Source organism: Brassica napus, chromosome A3, assembly GCF_020379485.1.
Source record: "Brassica napus cultivar Da-Ae chromosome A3, Da-Ae, whole genome shotgun sequence".
Taxonomy (NCBI): Eukaryota; Viridiplantae; Streptophyta; class Magnoliopsida; order Brassicales; family Brassicaceae; genus Brassica; species Brassica napus.
Genome location: NC_063436.1, coordinates 10705290 through 10723685, shown reverse-complemented (window position 1 = coordinate 10723685; position 18396 = coordinate 10705290). Strand labels below are relative to the sequence as shown.

Below are 18396 nucleotides of genomic sequence, written 5' to 3'. Positions count from 1 at the left end.
AATATTGTTGGTCGTATAATTTATATTCCATCTGTCCACAAAAGTAAAAAAAACTTTTAAAAAAAATTGTTTCATAAAAATAAATTTTCTATATTATTAATGTATTTTTTTATACTTTTGAGAAACATTAATTGAAAATATATAAATTAGTTAAATTTTATTGGTGAAAAATTATTAAAAAATATATAATAAAATAAAAATAAATTAAATTATAAATATTTATTAAATTTTTAATAAGTATGTATATTTTAAAAAATCTTATTTTCGGGAGTATTATTTTTGGGCATTTTCCAATGAAATTGCATCCGGACGGTTTATTTTCCACTGTAATCCATGTGCGACCAGCGAGCCCAAGAAATTTTACCCCTCTTGCATTATTATATAAACATATACAATAATAGTAATAATAATTGGAATTCGAATAGTGAATATTATTTAGATTCTTTTCATGAATCGTTATTCTCTGTCAAATGGGAGATAAATAAAATCTAGTTGAGACAAAGGAAGAGGTCCTCGACTCTCGAACAAAGACGCATTCTTTTCTATTTTGTATAAATACATTTAAAAAACCACACTGGCTATTAAATACTGAGATAACTAAGTACGAGTTTTAACCCTACATTGCATTACATATATTTCTCTCTCTTTCTATCTAAATTTGTTGATGGAAGAGGGGACTGGTTTTCCTCTAGGGCGGCCAAACGGAAGATACGGCGGAGGAGGTGAGCGAGTGCCGTCAAGGTTGAAGTCGGAGCTGAGATTTTCCGGCGGGGGAAGTAATAGCCATCAAGAACATAACTCGGAGGTGGAAGGGCCTTCGGCTATAAACGGTGTCGCATCGACGAGTATGAGTTTTGGAAATGATCATGATAACTGGGACAACTCGCCTTCTCATATCAGTTTCACCATTGATGAACCCGGAAAACGGTCCAAGACCACCGACTTTTTCACCTTAGAAACTCCGGTAAATTTGCGGTTGTTCATTATATGTATTTATGTTATATACAAAGTTGCATATATTAACCTTTTATGCAATACAAGTTTCATAATTCTTGGAGTCTCTTAGGTAAGGGGGTAATGCATATGCACAAAGTTGAGAAATTTTGTACTTTTATCTAAGTTTGGGGAGCGTTTAGGATTGAAATATGTATGATTTACTAGTTGTATGTTAATAAATGATATTATATTGTGGTCAGTGGTTTTGTGTAAGACATATAATATCCAATCGATAAATCAGATTTAAACTCCGTAAAGTTAATTAGCAATAGGAATCCATGTTGACATGTTATAAAAATGTGTGTCACAGGTACTTCGTGTATGCTGAGTGGTTGTGTACGTAATATATGAATGGCTAGGAGAAGGTTTAAGATTGATTTATGTATATTTTCCCACAAGTTAATTAGTCATTTTGCTAACAGTTGTTTATTGTGTAAAGTTTTAACAAGATGTTTGGTTTTGACCATTAAGTGGTTATATTCTTTTCGATATGATATATATGGTTTTGATTCTTTAGTTTAGCATGCCACAAACGTCACTGGAGATGGAGAGTTTGATAAACATCCCAGAGGATTCGGTACCTTGGAAGGTTAGGGCCAAGCGTGGCTGTGCTACTCACCCGCGCAGCATCGCTGAAAGGGTTAGTTGTATTCTATTGTTTTGATATTATTACAAACTACATAACTAAGCATACATGAGAATTATATTTGAAACCCAATGAAAACAAGAGTATGATCAAGTTTTATGTTTAGGAGAGAAGAACGAGAATAAGTGGGAAGCTGAAGAAGCTACAAGAACTTGTGCCCAATATGGAAAAGGTGAGGGATATTACTTATATAATTGTCACGTAATTTAGGTGTAATTAAGAAGATTAGATAGAGAAAAATGATGTTGATTTCTTTTTTTCCTTTTTTGCAGCAAACGAGCTATGCAGACATGTTGGATTTGGCTGTTGAGCATATCAAAGGTCTTCAACACCATATAGAGGTGCGTCCTTATATATGCATATGGAATTTTCTCAAACTAAAGTAAATATGAGCATTGTCTATATTATAAATTTTGAGAAACTGCTACTTTTAAACCAATTAATAACAAATTATGGTATTTGTAAAAACAATTAGCCATTGCACAATTGATCAAACCATGAACCAATCTTTACCCAGGGGCGGACTATTTTTTTCTATACCCCAAAACGTACATGACAACTGTAAATTTTAAAGTTAGTTTAGATTTTGATCTATATCCTGGTGAACATAAAAACAAACAAAATAACATTTGATCATATTATTTACATGTGTGTGCGTCAAAATATTGTCATGATCTCTTAATAGTTTCTTTTGCATGGATCTCTTAATAACGAATAAGTATGTTTTTTTGATAAATAAACGATATTTCACTTGTGAATAAGTATGTTCATTTATTATCTTTTACCTTATTAACGTAAATGATCTCATATATATTTTCTTCAAAAAAGTTTCATCACAAAATAGTTTAACAATGGACTCCTCTAAACTAAGAATTATACATATATAATCGATCTACGTACACATACAAATAGATGGTTATTATATTCTATGATACAAATAGATAGTCTGTGCACGGTAGAGGCTAACCTTAGATTCTGAGTTCCATATAAACCCCACATGTTAGTCTATGAATAGATGAGTTGAAATTCTATCCATATAAAGCCATACAAATGGAAATGAGATTTCAAAATATAGATAGGCTTGTACGATATTTCACTTGTGAAAATATTTGCTTACTTAATATGTTTTTCGTTGATTGTCTGTCATGTGCAGTCGCTGGAAAAGGGGATAGAGAGATGCACTTGCGGGGCATGCAAGAAGCGATGATGAATGATATGATATGTTTCCAAACATGATCCAAGAGAGTATAGAAGAAAAAGACACTAAGTGAATCAATTCAATGACAGAAAGAATCAAAGAACACAACAGCTAAATTTTTTTTGTTATATACATGATTTTGGAGGTCCAAAGAAAGTGATGGTGATAAATTAATGAAGTCTGGCTTTGGTACATTCTCGAACTCTTTACTACAATGACCACTTATAATAACTTAAATTAATTGGATCGATCAATAAGAATGTGTAGGATCTCAAATTTAACAAAATGTGACTTAGAACCCACTAACTGAGATTTGTCATGTGTAGTACTCGATCATATGTTTCGGTCTATGAATTCATTTCTTAAACTAAAACATACTCGTTATAGATTCACAATCAACCAACGACAACTTAAGTAGTGTTTATCTCTCTCAAATCTCAACAGTTTATATATCTAAGCCAAACAGGAGTACAAATGTCTAACACATTTGAACTGGAAGGAACCGGTTGAAGAAATCTTCTAAGCGTAGATAGAATACTCGTAAGATAGGGTTGCTATATAATATAGCCTTGATCAACTCCTCTATGTCACTATCAAATATTATTCATCATCCAAACAAGGCATAGCTTCTAAGCTTAACAATATCCGCGGATATGGTTTAGCGTCTACCACCTAAAATCTCCTCTCAATACCTCAATATTCATCCATTGCCACAATTTAACAAATAAGAAGAGAAATACTTCAAAAATTATCTAACTATGAAATAAAAGAAACTGTCGGTGTCATAATATAATGATATACTAATACTAGTGTAGATAGAGATGGACAAAACGTCGAACCGACCCTAGAAAATGAATCTGAACCAAATTGAATCTGATATGAATATTTTTGTTCTACCGTATTTTAGATTTTTGGTTTTACGGCACCAACCCCAAGCTTTTAAAATATCTAAGTGTAGACATTAAAATTGGCATATATAACAAATAAATCAGGTTTTAGTTCATAGTGGTTCACAATTCACGATGCGTGATTCTAGTTAAAATCTACTTTCATGCGTAACGTAACTGACATTTATTGAGCCACATAAACAGCCTAATAAAGGCAAAACAAACACACTCTCTCTGCTTCTTGATGAAAGCGCTCTTTCTCTCTCTACTTCTTGAACAAAGCAGTACATAGCAGACGACATGTCTGACGACGAGGGAGGTGAAGAGTACCTCTTCAAGATCGTCATCATCGGAGACTCCGCCGTCGGCAAATCCAATCTCCTCACCCGCTACGCTCGCAACGAGTTCAACCCCAACTCAAAAGCCACCATAGGCGTCGAGTTTCAGACACAGAGCATGGTCATCGACGGCAAGGAGGTCAAAGCTCAGATATGGGATACCGCCGGTCAAGAACGCTTCCGCGCCGTCACTTCCGCTTATTACCGTGGCGCTGTCGGGGCACTCGTCGTCTACGACATCACTCGCAGCTCCACGTTCGAGAACGTTGGTCGCTGGCTCGATGAACTCAACAGTATGTTCTCATCTCTCTGTCTCTTAGATCTTATGCATGATGATGCTCTTAGATCTAAGATCTTGACGAATCTTTGATGCAGCTCACTCTGATACAACAGTAGCGAAGATGCTTATTGGTAACAAGTGTGATCTCGAGAGCATTAGAGCAGTGAGTGTTGAGGAAGGTAAAGGTCTTGCGGAGTCTCAAGGTTTGTTTTTCATGGAGACATCAGCGCTTGGCTCGACCAATGTGAAGACGGCTTTTGAGATGGTTATCCGTGAGATCTATAGTAACATCAGTAGGAAGCAGCTTAACTCTGATTCTTACAAAGAGGAACTAACTGTGAATCGGGTTAGTTTGGTCAAGAGCGAGAACGAAGGGACAAAGACGTTTAGTTGCTGTTCGAGTTAATGTCTCTCTGTAACTGGTTTATGTTGTATCCTGAGGGTTATAACTTATAGAAAGATCAAAGACATTCTTTTGGTTCTCAATTGAAGTTAAAAGCAAAAGAGAGAAAGCGTTTTGAGTTTCTTTGTTATAGAGATGCAAAAGAAGTGTAAGAAAATTCTAGTTTGGTCAAAGTATAAGTTATGTTCTCATTTCTACATGTAACTCTTGTAAACTTTGTGAGTGTTAAAATCAATTTTGACATTTTCCTATTGATTTTTAGTTTGGTAGTCCGCAAATTGTCCATGCTTCAAATGTTTATGCCTAAGTGGGAGGAGGATGTTAGTAACTCGTGACAAACTCGAATTTAACACTGTAGCAAATATATAGTATGTTGTGGACTTCACATGCAAATTTACAGAACCAAAAATCGTAGGAAAGATTATGGAGCAATCTCCTATCCGCAAGGGCCAAGGGCATGATTAGGAATTGAATATAAGATGATTAAAGTAACAATCATGTTAATACGCGTTTGGTATTTCACAGTTGTTTCTTCTATGTCTATTTCACATTCTTAAGAATGGAAGAAAATGTGTTACACTTTCATCATATGTCAATGTTATCATAGTATGAACAGTTAATTTAAACATAGATTGTAGAAACCTTAATAATGATGACTAGGTTGAACATGTTTAACAAAGTCAGCCTCGGATCTTATGGGTTCACACCCACATATTTAGCAAAATAAACATGTTTATGTTTGTTTGTTTATTATGATTATTTCAGTTCAAATCACACATAAGATAAACACAAGTACGAAAATGATTTAAACAATGATCATTATTTGTCTCTCTCTCATTGTGACTTCCAATACTTTGCCATTTCAAAGCCATTCTTACTATAGTGATAATCTTCAATCGTCATATCAATCTCAGCTTGTGTATTCATCACAAACGGACCGTACTGAACCACCGGTTCACCTATCGGTTCTCCAGCAATTAATACAAACCGCAACTTCTTGGAAGATGACTTGTTCCACACGCTAACACCGTCATTTCCTTGTCCAAACACCACAACGTTGTGCGCTGAAACAGGAGAGGAGTTTGATGAGCCGAAAACAGCTCCGCCTTCTCCGCTTTCTAGAACGTAAGCAAACGCGTTCCAAGATTCCGGAACCTTCTGGTGGAACTGAGCTCCTGGATGGAGAGTGAAGTCGAGAAACATTGTTGGTGTTCTTGTGTAAACAGGGGATTGGATACCCATTGATTCTCCTGCTATGACTTTGACTTGGACACCGTTTTGGTCTGCTTTTGGTATGTCTGAACTCGACAGTTCTTGGTAATTTGGCTCTATCCTGTCGGAGTTAAAAGTTTAAAAGTCAATTATACGGTTTAGAAACTCTAAAGAATGTCAAATTTGTAACTGTGTATGTGTGTGTTACATTTTCTCGTTGGAGGAAAGATTGATCCAAAGCTGTAAACCTTTGTTAACTTCTTCCTCAGGCATTTCAGAGTGAATGATTCCTCTTCCTGCAGTCATCCACTATAAAATAAAAGTAAAATAAACCATTTAAAAGCTTTCTAGCGGTTTTTAAATTGTTGGATTATCAAACAATAAACAGTTAATTCTGTTTTTCTTGTACCTGAACATCACCGGCATATATTGTACCCTTATGGCCTTTGAAATCTTGATGAGTAATCCCTCCCTACCATGAAAAAAGAAAAAAATATTAGAAGAAGATAATTAAAGAATAATTACTATAAATTGAGAATAAAAATGGGTATTTTATAGAAAATTACAAAAAGAGGATGCTTCTTTTACCTCTAGTACGTATGTAACAGTTTCAAAACCTGATCAGTGATCAACATAAATTTTCACCCAAAAATGTTAGATATATATTACATAAAACCATTTTCTAATATATGAATGTAAATGTGTACATATGTATAGGTGATTCTGACCTCTGTGAGGATGATCTGGGAATCCAGCTGGAGGTGAAACTGCCCCAAGAGTAATCAAAGAGTTATTAATAAATGGCTCACATTATTTAATGTATAAACTAAATAAATAAATAAAATGGCTGCTTCCAAGAACATACCGGAGAATTCATCTAGCATCAAGAAAGGATCCAACAGCTTCTGCTCACTCCTGAGTTTATACAACAACAGAAAGATATAAGACTTTGATCATCATTGATATTTCCTGAAGTAGAAAGATTAGAGAACCTGGAAATGCCACGTCTAACGACGGCTCCATCGCCTTCTCTCTGAAGCTTGGCGAAGACGTTCTTGATTACAGATCTTGACACGAAACTTTGGGAAGAAGAAGACATGGATGTGAAGTTTCTGATGAACCCGAATGCAACCAAACCTCGAAGCGTATTTGCTTTGTTTATCTCAGCTCTCATGTACTAAAGTAAAAGACGTGTTTTTAGTAAAATGAATCTTGTTTGTGTGTTTTGGTTTTGTGATTGTGTGTAGCTATTTATAGAGAGAGGATCATGACGGCTTTGAGAGGTTTGTGGGTCCTATTGGGTTTTAAAAAGCTTGCACCGCCGCATTGTTTGGAACCAGAACGTTGATTGCCTTTTGTCATGCTGACACCATTATGACACAAGATTTGACGCGTATGATTCTGATAAGCGTTTTGTGTATTCAACTTTTTTTTAGAAAACTCTTGTATCTAAATCTAGTTTCAAATTTGGCTTTTGGTTTATTTTTCTTTTGTAGTTTGTGATTATAATCAAATAAAATTAATATTGGATATTATTACTTTGTTCAGTTTTACAAGTTTTCCAAATTTGGGTTTCCATAAAAACGATAAATGAAAATGCATGAGAATTGTTAGCAAAAAAAATGCATGAGAATTTATAAAGTAAAAAATCAGATTCTTTTATAGTAAAAAAAAAAGAGATTCTTTTCAGACTTTGGATATCTTTGTAGTTCAGTCTTGATTACAAATTTACAATAATCTAGATTCCGTTCAGACCTTTTGATATCTTTGTATTCAGTTCAGTCTTGATTACAATAGTACAATGTAAAAGGTTTTAGGAATTATAAGTTAGCTAATAGAGTGAAAAGCAATAGACTTTAAGGCTGATGAACAAGACTATGTAGATAAACTTTTTTAAAATATTCTTGTAAAATATATGTTTACTTTAGACTTTAGCCAATCCGAACTGAAACTTTCAGTAATCCCCAAATTTAGGAGTTTTAAAGACATGGATTAACCCTTGACAAAATAAAAGAGATATGGATTAATAACCTCCAAGACCAGTTCAAAAGTTCATGAACATAGAAGATTAGCTCTAGACTTTCTGCTGCTGGCAACGTGTAACTTAGGGATATGTCACGTGGTACCTTTGTATACATAGACACATACGTAACATTGACGGCATACAAAATGGGTATAGGAACCTAGTTATGTCTATCTGTCATTTTAGAAAAAAAATATTGTGAGGACCTATTCAAAAGAAACATATATAAATCAATTTGAATGACTCATGCTTACGCCATCAGAGTACTTGCGAAGAGGTTGTCACTTTCGATGTAAATCAGCTATAAATGATTTGGCCATCATCAGAATGGCTGTATGTGTGTGTTTTAAAAATAATCAGATTTTTTTAGAGTAACTGCGGTCAGGCCCGGTCATGGACCCAGATGAAACATTCCCCTTTGAGCCCCCAAATTTTTTGAAAACTTTTATACGTAAATAGGTCTCTAAATTTGTAAAAACAAAGTTTTACCCTTTCAAATTTTTGAAATTTTTACTAAATGGTTTAGGATCCCCAAACTCTCAGATCCGACCCTGATTACAGTCTAGTGGATAATTTGCACGGATGAAAAATGCTTTTATGGCTTATGTGTGTTTTAATGTCTGTTTTCCCCCTATTATCTCTCTCAACCTCTTTGTTTTCTCCGTCAGAATCATCTCTCATATATCTCTTTTCAATTTATTTGTTTTCTCTGTCATAACCATCTCTTATCTCTCCCAATCTCTTTGTTTTCTCCATAGGAACCCTTTATCGTCTCTGATCACCACCGTGATCACGTTTACCGCACCGTTTTCCGACTAGGAGATCCTAAAATCTCAGTCACAAACATCAAGGTCCCGTCGTCTCCGTCGCCAACAGCTCTGTCAGCTTCACATACTCCTAATTCTTCTCTATCAGAAACTCTTGCTGCACTGCTTTCTCTCACTACAACAGCAGAATCCAGCCGTGCATGAATGATTAGATTTAATAGCTATGAGATCTAAGGGACTTTCTTAATTTTTTTTAATAGTTTTGATTTTTATAGATTTTTTTTGGACTCTGATCTTGCCCCTTTGTGTAAAAGTTTAATGCTTTCTTCTTCGTCATAGTATATTTTAATATAAATATTTATTATTAAGAGTTTCTACTTATATAATTTTATTAACATTTGTATATTTGCTATAATAAAAATTTAAACTGTTAATCACAAAATTTTTAATGAGGTTTTTCAATGCAAGTTTCAAAATTAAAATACTAAGATCTTAATAATTTTCCACTGAAAATTTTGAATTAACATTATTTATAATTTTCCACTGAAAATTTTGAATTAACATTATTTATATATTTGATATAGTATATGATTTAATTTAAATGATATTAATATATATATATATATATATATTATGAATATCTAATAATGAAACTTCAAATTCATACAATTTATGATCATTTATATCTTGCTTGAACAAAGAAAAGTTAACTATTGATCACAAAATTTTCAGTGTGGAACTTTTATCATTTTTAGCAATTTATAGTCGTTTTACAAAATTCAAAATATAATATATAAGAAAATATATTTTTTATTATATGCTTAATGTGATTTTTTAATTTGTTTTAATAATATAAAAAAATTTTAAAAAAGAGGATAAAAAATTGTTATCAAATATGTATTAATCATAATCATTAATTGTCATATATATGTTAATTATATTAGATAATTTCGTAGTTTTTATTTAAGGAAATAATTAAAAATATTATGTTGTACAGTACTAAACATTTTGATAGTTAGTTTAATAAAAATATAATATATATTTATTTGCAATAACTTATTTTTCTAAAGATTGTAAGAATCATCATAGTGATGATACATAGCGATGAATATGTTGTAATGCTCCAACATTAATATAGGGGATTGAACTCTCTTCGTTTCTAACAAATGACGTTTTAGGAAAATATTTAATTTTTTACATTCTTTCAAAAAAAAATCATTTATTATTAACATAACCATAATTTGACCAATAATAAAATATACCATATAATATTATTAGTTATACAATATAAATTGTTAACAAATTTTACATTAAAAATTAAAAACGTCATCTAATTTGAGACAAAAAAAATATATCTATAAAATTGTCACGGGGGTACCTTTCTTAAGTAAAGGTGGAGTATTCGCTTTCAGTTCATATTTATCAATTCGAGCTAATCAAAACAAATGTGACATATTATATGCCTAAGCAATACGTGTTCTTACATAGATGCACATTACTGCAAGAGAATGGACATCAATCATCGACTTACTGAAATTTGGTGAATTATATTCACTTCCTCGCTTCTCATTGCTAGTTGACTGCCTAAAAATATGAGAAATGTCTTCAGTATATAATAATTAACTTTATATGATATACAATGGTCCAGTTTTTGGTTAAACTGAGTGATCACGAGAACAGAACTATTTACAGCGTGAGAAATCTACATTATCTTAAAAATATATGTTATAATGGGATCATCAAGCATCAACATCTTTCACAAACTAAAAAGACAACTATGAACTGTTTCTTGTTTAATGGAATGTTCTAAAAGTCAATAATCTAGAAGCTCTATGGGTGGTGTTTCCACTATTTTCTGCATTTATGGGATCTTCTTCCCCCACCATCTCTTGGAGAAACCCACAAAACCCAAACAAACATACATTTCAGAGATATGAGACTTAATACCCATTGTTTTGTTTTATTTTTTGTCAACACATTTACAATAATATTTATATAGACATAATATTTCATCGAGTTGACTTTGTGAGGATCCTCTTTTTCAGTGAATACAACACTTAACAACACTATATTCTGCGTTTATGGGATGATTGGGATCTTTCTCCCTCCCACCATCTATTGGAGAAACCCACAATCCGAGCAAACATTAACACATAATCCTTCTATTGATTTGACTTTGAGAGGATCATTTTTTTCCGAGTGAATCTAAGTGCACTACTTTAGGCCAAAAGAACACTAATTAACACAACAGTGAATTTCTCTCACAAAGTTAGTTCAATGCTGGTTTCGTCTATGTTTCTTATTGTTCTTAAGCTTTGGAGCTGGTGGTGGCTTTGGACGATACAGACAGATACGTAGACTTCCTTCTAGGACTCTCTGGTGGAAGCAGTTCTTATACAAATCCCAAAACTCATCTCTGCAAAAGTTCAACATCATTTCTTTTTTTTTTCAGAACTGTAAAATAGTAGTGAAGTTTGATGATGATGAAAGGAACTTATTGAAGAGTGGCGAAACAAACCTGACTGTGGGCTTAACGTGAAAGCTACGCCAATAATGAATTCAACTTAATATAACCAATTGAGACTGAGAGATCTACAACAGAACTGAGTATACAAACACAACCAACAAGAAGAATATGACTTGTAAGAAAAATAAAACAAAGAAACAAGAGCTGGGGTCAGACTGACGTGCAAATATTAGGTTCAGCATTGCATATGCCTATGTAATATCGATATCTTTATCATCATTCTCCACACTCTTGTCATGAAAGAAATAGAAAAAAAAAGAGGAATGAATAACCTGAATACATGCATTAAGCTTTATGCTCCACAACAAACATGATGGGTATATAATGGGATCAGACTGACGTGCAAATATGTTATTCAGCATTGCATATGCCTATGACATATTGATATCTTATCATCATTTCCCAAACTCTTATTATGAAAAAAGAGGAATAAATAACCTGATTAGATGCATTAAGCTTTGTGCTACAAGCACACAACAAAAATGATGGGTACATAATGGGATCAGACTGACGTGCAAAGATGTTGTTCAGCACTGCATGTGCCTATGACATATTGATATATCTTATCATCACTTCCCATACTCTTATTATCATGAAATAAACAAAGGGATGAACTACATGAATGTGCATTAACTACTAATGTTATCTACAACGGGATCAGACTGACGTGCAAATACATTTTAATCTGCAGAGCATTAGCCTTAGAGATTACGTATTGTTGTCATCATATCCCAAAAGTTCACACAAAGCAGTAAACATTCATACACAAGAGATCTCAGTTTAAGTCAAACAACAACAAAAACCAGAACACAAACTCACAACGGTACCTCAGAAGTTCCAAAGATCTCAAAGCAGAGGAGCTAGCAACGAGAACATATGGGTTTCCAGGATCAACCTTCTCTCTCTCTCCAGGGAGACCCAAAACACATCTTTATATGCTCTCCCAAGTTGCTTACATTTTGATACAAGTTTTGAGATAAAGCAACTATACTATACATTTATCTGCAATCACCAACACAATAAGAACTTACATTAACAGTGTTCATAACGTTATATGAGAAGCGTGTATAGAGACAGAGCTATGATACGAACAAAAAGGACAAACCTTTAATGGGATCAAGCTCTAAAGCTGAGAGCTTGACACTAATGGCGGAGTCAAGCTGCATTAAGAAGAAGCTGATGGAGGTTGTTGTTCATCGCCGTTACTCTCGCTATTGTGGTCGTGATGGGTTCCGAATCTTTTTAGGGCGGAGGGTTTAACCGCCGTGGTTGACATGTTTTTTCCGAGTGTGAAGACAATGTTTGAAGAGAAGCGGCGTTATAAAGAGACACAAGTCTAGGTTTAGCGATGTCTTGTTTTTTTCTGAACCGGTTGCTTTATGGTTAATTTTAATACTACCAATTTATTAAACCGTTCAAATCAGATAACCGATAACAAACCAAATTTGGTTAAAATTACTTTAAGGAACCAGTTTTATTTACAAACTTACTCTGTTACACACAATGAATGTGAAGAAGAGTTAAGCTACTGATGGAGATGGAATCATTCCTATGTTCGTAGCATAAGCAAAGATACCACGAGCGTCAATAACCGGTTGGGCATCACCGATCGCATTCAGTTTATACTTCTTTTTGGTCGTGTGATTTGTCAGTAAACCACCACTATCTCTCAGCTCAATGTCACCGTGTCTCCTGTCTTATATTTATCACGGACTTAACCTTTGACTGGAACGGAAACACCTCTCATGTAGCCATCGAGTTACTGAGAAAAAGCGGCTTTAGCTGTGGCTGCTCCTAGCATACATGACGTGTTCACGTGACAATCCGCAACAGCAACAAAAGTTTTCATCGGGTATTACGATTGAGTATTTTGATATGAATAAATTGGCAGTGTGAAGAATGCTTGCTTGATGAGGAAGGTAAAGCTTGGGGGCAATGTATGAAGAGAACACGCTATTGTACTTTTGGCTCGGTGATCGAATTTGTCGTCTAAGTGAGAAAACAGATAATAGATTATAAAATGATAAATGTTTGACCCCCTTGTATTTACGGATGTGCCACTTGGGTAGGTCGCGGTGACTAAACCTACTGTCATAACATATACTTGCTTGCTATGTGGGTAGCGACAACATTATGTTGTTAACATCCAAACGAAGTAGAGAACATATAAAGTGAAATAGAAGACTAAAACCGAAAAGCATAACATATATCTCATAAAAGCATAGACTAGGTTCACAAATTCTTGAAACACACATGTTCTTATTGTTCTTTTTTTATTGGAAACAGAAGCAGAAAATTACTTACCCTTGAAGATCAACTCTCATCAACATAATGCATTCACCCCTGGATAACAAAATAGACAAGAGCCTCAGAGAAAGAACAGAGACGAACCAAAACTTGCATCTAGATCTTAATGGAAGTTAACATGAAAAAGACTAACTAAAGACAGGATGATTGCATCTAGAAGAGAGGGACAAAACTTCAAGCAGCTAATAAATGATGCCAAAAGTCTAGAACCAGAGTCAATATCATCCTCACACAAATTCAACTAACTTGGCTCCTAACCAGAATCTTTGTATCATCTCAAGCTTCCAAGAAAAAGGAGGAAAGAACTACACTTTATTATTATCTCAACAATAAAAAGGAGGAAAGAACCATACTTTAGACTATGATTAACCCCAGTTACAAGACTGGGGTTCTTAGCTTCGACTAAGAGATATAAAAGCCGAAAAGTGTAAAAAACAAAAAAAAAACAAAAAAATATCAAATCATAAGTTAAGAACCCGGCTAAGAGTGACCGGGTTAATCATGCCCTTATATCATCTCAAGCTTCCAAAACCATCCTACAACTCAAAATCCCATACCAAAGAAAGCTAACAATCCTCATCTCATAAGAACATTTTCACCACACAACATGATCAATAGTGTGGTCCAATCATCCATCATACCTGAGTGGAGAAATCAAATCAAATCAAGCAGCAGCAGAAGGAATCATCCCAGCCTTCCTAGCATAAGCAAAGATCCCACCAGCATCAATCACAGGCCCAGCGTCACCAATAGGCTTCAGCTTATACTCTTTCCCAGTGGTATGATTAATCAAAACACTATCCCCTTCCCTCAGCTCCACCGTCGCCACGTCCCCCGTCTTACACTCATCGCAAACCCTAACCTCCGAATCCAGCGGATAAACCTCCCCCGTCGCCACCGAGTTCCTGAAAAATATCCTCGCGTACGACTGCGCCACCACCGCCTTCGCCCCCGCCGCCCCCAGGCACACCGGCGCGTGCTCCCGAGACGACCCGCACCCGAAGTTCTCCCCGCCGATGATGATCGAGTACTTCGTCTTCATCTCCCCGGGCTGCACGAATCGGTCCTTGTAGGAGGCCGGGAGCCCGATCAGCGCGTAGGAGCCGAGCTTCTCGTACTCGTCGGGGTTGGAAGGGACGAGGGTGAGGAACTCCGCGGGGATGATCTGGTCCGTGTCGATGTTGTCGCCGACGACGTAGCAGAGGCCGTGGAAGGTCTTTCTCTCCTGCGGCTCGGCGGCGGAGCGTGCGATGAGGGAGGAGGAGGAGCGAGTGGAGAGGGGTTTGGGAGTGAAGGAGGAGTTGAATCTGAGGAAGGGGGATCGGAAGGAGGGAGAGGTGTTGGGAGAAGCTAGGGTTTGGGAGAATGTAGGGTTTAGGGATTGCAGAGAAGAAGCCGCCATGGTTTGGTGTGGATGAAGACGAGACGAGAGCTCGAAATGTTGAATGAGAAAACGACTCCAAGTGGAGGAGTTGTCTTTATTTATCGATATGCCCCCGCTCGATCTATACAACACAGGATTGAAAAGCTGAACCGGATCAACAACTAAACCGGATTACCGTTCAATATGAATATGGTTCACTCCAGTTGAATCTAATTCAAATTTTTTATTTGTGTATTTTAATTTTAATATATAAATTTAAAATAATTAAAACAATATAGTGTACTCAGAAAATTTTTATTTGTGTATTCTAATTGAAAATAAACTATTTAGTGATTTCTAAGATTTATTTATTAATAATCAATATAGTGTACAAAGAAATTTTCAAAAATTTATAATAGATAAAAAATTTCAAATGAAAAAATCAAATAATTATTTATCATTATAGTCATTTAATTAGAAATACATGTATTAATAAGTAATTACAAAGTGTTTATGTCGGTTTAATTTCAAAAGGTAGAGATAACCATGTCTGAAACGCTAATTCCTACTCTATGTAGTTTGTAATCATTTCGATGGTTAACATTTTTTTTTCAACCTTTTGTTTTGGCAGTTAGTGGGGTCACTTTTTGAGCTATGGAATATAAATGGACACATCTCAGTAAGAGATAGTGAAAATTTGCAAGAGAAGATCATCCGAATCTGATAAGGATAGATTCAAGCCTAGATTTAACACAAAAAGACACGTGGAAACTCACTTGTGCGATGCAGCCTGCTAAAATGGAATAAGGCATATGGGTTTCCATACGAAATACTCCTTGGTCTCATGGCTTGCAATACACAAATTGGTTATCAACGGAGATCCGTGTACTCAATTGGAGACAGTGTAAGAGAAGGTTATTGGAATGTTTATTTATAAATTTTTGTTTATTGTTATCATACATATCGCCAGTGTTATTGTCGTTAATGGCTTAGACATGAATCTAGCTTTGAATATAGTTAGACGAAATCTTCTTGAGAACATACACAAGATATGAATAAATTGTAGCTATGTTGGGCAACGAAATCCATCGGGAAGTGTTCCTCCACAGGCGTTGAGGGCCAAGTTAAGGTGAATGGGAGTGTTGGTGGTGATGCCGAGAATGCTGAGCTTAAGCGCGCTACAGAAGCAAAGCGCAATATCAAGATCGATTAGACCTAAGAGAACAGAGCAACAAGGTCTCATAGCCGGTGCGCCAAGATTCAAGTTGATGAGGTTGAGAATATTTGCGCAAGTTGAAAGTTTGAGCTGGTCTCTTGGACAAGTATTTTCTGCCACAACCAGGGGAATGAAGTTGAGGAAGAGAAGATTGACTACAAGGAATATAGTAAGTATGGTTGAGGTCTTTGCAGCCATATATATCTGATCTCGATTTTGTATTTTGGTCTTTCTATATGATATATGTATATGTTTGTTATTTTCAGCTATGGAGGAATATAGATGTGAAAGAAGGTAGCTTGTTTGATTATTGGAGATTGCTGGCCTAGTGTCTAACTAGGGCTAATTAATATATAGATGGAGAAAGTTTAGTACTATACAATTAGGTACCGCAGGATTGTGTATTTTTAGATACTAGTTTGGCTCTGCCGATTACTTTAATACTTGGAAGGCTACGTATATGAAAGTCCCTAACCTAGAAAATAAAGTATTACCTAATCATGTACATATGTGTATATATAATACTCGTTCCACAGTACCCTAGAATAATGCATGCAGGGCTATTTGAGAAATCAAATCTAATTAGGTTATTGGTCTATTATTTTCGACATGCATGTGTTTTCCTTGTTTGGTTTGGGACAAGCGTCTACTTCAAAATAGCAATGTTTTTTTTTTTTTTTTAATACCTACATTGATGGTAAAGACTCGTACTCAATTAAATTGGTTTTCATAGTAAAGACTAGTATGCTTTTATATAATCTTACCACATATATATAGGTTCATCTTCGGATTTTGACCTAACAATTTGGCACTCTAAGATTGGACATTAATAACATATGTTAGTTAATTATGATCAGTCTCAACCCAAAACGACCACTCCTTCTGTCGGAAAAAGGACTCTGCTTGACCAACGGGAGAAGCCAACTCGGTAAAGCTATAAAAGTTGTGTTGGTTTTCTATGTGGTTCATAGTATTTTTTTTTGTCGTCTACAACTCTTTTGGTTAATGACATTCCGGCCACATTAGTACAAAACATTAGACTTGTGTAACAACTAACAAGTTCCGGTTAAGATTTTAAACTCTAGAGCTTTTTAGTTTGACATTATCACTCATAGATTCCCGATACGAAGCTTACGAAGGGAACCACTGATATTATCACAGTTCAAAGAACTTGGATTCTCGTAGCTTCCCGCTAAATACATGATCCCATCAAACATACGCTTGGTGTGAGCAAGCCGCAAGCTTGGAGTTTCAACCCATTTGTGCATTCGAGAGTCGAGAACTATCGTATAGTGCTATATGTCTCCGAAACTATTGTCTCTATCTATATCTCTCCGAGAACAAAATTTCATTCATATTTCCCTCCGAATATATATAGATCGAAACCTATTTCTCCTTAACCATCGAATTAGACAGTTTAATATCGGTTTACTGTTTTAAGTTGAACCGTAAACCACTTAAAGTTAATAGTTAACCAAATAAGATCCGATTAAGATCCATTTAAACCTAATATAACCTGATTAAAGACCCATCCACGTTAAAAAAAAAAACAGACCTGAGTTCGATCTATCGAAACCTAAAATCCCAAATTGTAGAGCCGTAGAAGGAAATCTCCTTGGATTTTGAAGCTAAGTCGACAAGAGATCAATGGCGTCAGTCTTTGAAGCTGTTCAAAACGTGTAAGATGAGTTCAACGAAGAAGCTGTGGAGAGAGATAAATTTGAAATCAAGCATTTTGGTCTACTTAATTTTACTGTGTTTTGGTTTATTCCGGCTATAGTTTAGATCATAGGTCGGATTTTATCATTAAACCGTCTAATTCAATGGTTGAGGGGAAAATATGTTGAGATATATATATTCGGGGAGAAATAGGAATGAAACTTTTATTTCCGGAGAGATATAGATAGAGACAATATTTTCAAAGACATATAGCACTATACGATAGTTTTCGTAGAGAAATAGGTAGTCAACCTTTATAAAAAGAAATAATAATATGAATTAAAAGTCGTGGGATAGAATGATTTTATTAAACAAAACTATTGTATTGATAAAATTTGTATATATGCTGAATTGACAAAGTGGAAGAAAGAAAATACCATATGGATTGTAAAAATGAGTAAATTAGGGTGTTGAAATTCAACACCATTGTTCATAGTCTAACAAAAAATGGCATTTAGACAAAACAGGTGTGTCTCTGTCTCTCTCACACACAGGTTCACGTTCTGCAACATCC

At 35.0% G+C, this 18396-nt stretch overlaps 5 protein-coding genes, 1 long non-coding RNA gene and 4 other non-coding genes across 11 annotated transcripts; 2 read left to right on the top strand and 8 right to left on the bottom strand.

The window, feature by feature from the left end:
- Positions 1-535: 535 nt before the first annotated feature.
- Positions 536-3034, top strand: LOC111216019 (transcription factor bHLH129-like). Its single transcript, XM_022720293.2, has 5 exons — positions 536-964; positions 1514-1636; positions 1749-1814; positions 1915-1983; positions 2796-3034. Exons 1-5 carry the CDS (start codon positions 665-667, stop codon positions 2847-2849), a joined length of 612 nt encoding a protein of 203 aa, XP_022576014.1. The 5' UTR covers positions 536-664; the 3' UTR covers positions 2850-3034.
- An 835-nt stretch (positions 3035-3869) lies between these two features.
- On the top strand, positions 3870-5003 carry LOC111215606 (ras-related protein RABA5c). The gene is made up of 2 exons (XM_022719350.2): positions 3870-4358; positions 4441-5003. The coding sequence occupies exons 1-2, from the start codon at positions 4028-4030 to the stop codon at positions 4749-4751; spliced, it is 642 nt and encodes a 213-aa protein (XP_022575071.1). The 5' UTR covers positions 3870-4027; the 3' UTR covers positions 4752-5003.
- A 459-nt stretch (positions 5004-5462) lies between these two features.
- On the bottom strand, positions 5463-7197 carry LOC111215607 (pirin-like protein 2). Its single transcript, XM_022719351.2, has 7 exons — positions 6953-7197; positions 6826-6875; positions 6689-6727; positions 6549-6577; positions 6370-6432; positions 6169-6269; positions 5463-6081 (listed from the first exon to the last, which is right to left on the bottom strand). Exons 1-7 carry the CDS (start codon positions 7132-7134, stop codon positions 5583-5585), a joined length of 963 nt encoding a protein of 320 aa, XP_022575072.1. The 5' UTR covers positions 7135-7197; the 3' UTR covers positions 5463-5582.
- Positions 7198-10896: 3699 nt separating this feature from the next.
- On the bottom strand, positions 10897-12617 carry LOC125606863. 2 transcript variants are annotated; one of them, XR_007338122.1, is made up of 4 exons: positions 12383-12617; positions 11550-12279; positions 11269-11353; positions 10897-11166 (listed from the first exon to the last, which is right to left on the bottom strand). It is a non-coding gene; the product is annotated as an uncharacterized LOC125606863 (long non-coding RNA). The 2 variants fall into 2 exon arrangements; XR_007338121.1 differs by having other exon boundaries at positions 11269-12279; positions 12383-12615.
- Positions 11421-11505, bottom strand: LOC125607818. The gene has a single exon (XR_007338884.1). It is a non-coding gene; the product is annotated as a small nucleolar RNA Z122 (small nucleolar RNA).
- On the bottom strand, positions 11601-11684 carry LOC125607814. The gene has a single exon (XR_007338880.1). It is a non-coding gene; the product is annotated as a small nucleolar RNA Z122 (small nucleolar RNA).
- LOC125607815 lies at positions 11773-11858 on the bottom strand. Its single transcript, XR_007338881.1, has one exon. It is a non-coding gene; the product is annotated as a small nucleolar RNA Z122 (small nucleolar RNA).
- On the bottom strand, positions 11928-12013 carry LOC125607816. Its single transcript, XR_007338882.1, has one exon. It is a non-coding gene; the product is annotated as a small nucleolar RNA Z122 (small nucleolar RNA).
- Positions 12618-13462: 845 nt separating the features above from the next.
- On the bottom strand, positions 13463-15075 carry LOC125606862 (3-isopropylmalate dehydratase small subunit 1-like). Its single transcript, XM_048775803.1, has 2 exons — positions 14226-15075; positions 13463-13620 (listed from the first exon to the last, which is right to left on the bottom strand). The coding sequence occupies exon 1, from the start codon at positions 14984-14986 to the stop codon at positions 14249-14251; it is 738 nt and encodes a 245-aa protein (XP_048631760.1). The 5' UTR covers positions 14987-15075; the 3' UTR covers positions 13463-13620; positions 14226-14248.
- A 777-nt stretch (positions 15076-15852) lies between these two features.
- On the bottom strand, positions 15853-16489 carry LOC106387930 (putative lipid-binding protein AIR1B). The gene has a single exon (XM_013827870.3). The coding sequence runs from the start codon at positions 16359-16361 to the stop codon at positions 16014-16016; it is 348 nt and encodes a 115-aa protein (XP_013683324.2). The 5' UTR covers positions 16362-16489; the 3' UTR covers positions 15853-16013.
- Positions 16490-18396: the final 1907 nt, after the last annotated feature.

Coding starts and splice junctions, on each gene's coding strand:
- LOC111216019 (XM_022720293.2), top strand. CDS start 665: ATGGAAGAGGGGACTGGTTTTCCTCTAGGGCGGCCAAACGGAAGATAC. Junction 1,637..1,748: donor CGCGCAGCATCGCTGAAAGG/GTTAGTTGTATT, acceptor TTTTATGTTTAG/GAGAGAAGAACGAGAATAAG. Junction 1,815..1,914: donor TTGTGCCCAATATGGAAAAG/GTGAGGGATATT, acceptor CCTTTTTTGCAG/CAAACGAGCTATGCAGACAT.
- LOC111215606 (XM_022719350.2), top strand. CDS start 4,028: ATGTCTGACGACGAGGGAGGTGAAGAGTACCTCTTCAAGATCGTCATC. Junction 4,359..4,440: donor CTGGCTCGATGAACTCAACA/GTATGTTCTCAT, acceptor TCTTTGATGCAG/CTCACTCTGATACAACAGTA.
- LOC111215607 (XM_022719351.2), bottom strand. CDS start 7,134: ATGAGAGCTGAGATAAACAAAGCAAATACGCTTCGAGGTTTGGTTGCA. Junction 6,578..6,688: donor CCCAGATCATCCTCACAGAG/GTCAGAATCACC, acceptor ATCACTGATCAG/GTTTTGAAACTGTTACATAC. Junction 6,433..6,548: donor CTGTTACATACGTACTAGAG/GTAAAAGAAGCA, acceptor TTTTCATGGTAG/GGAGGGATTACTCATCAAGA.
- LOC125606862 (XM_048775803.1), bottom strand. CDS start 14,986: ATGGCGGCTTCTTCTCTGCAATCCCTAAACCCTACATTCTCCCAAACC.
- LOC106387930 (XM_013827870.3), bottom strand. CDS start 16,361: ATGGCTGCAAAGACCTCAACCATACTTACTATATTCCTTGTAGTCAAT.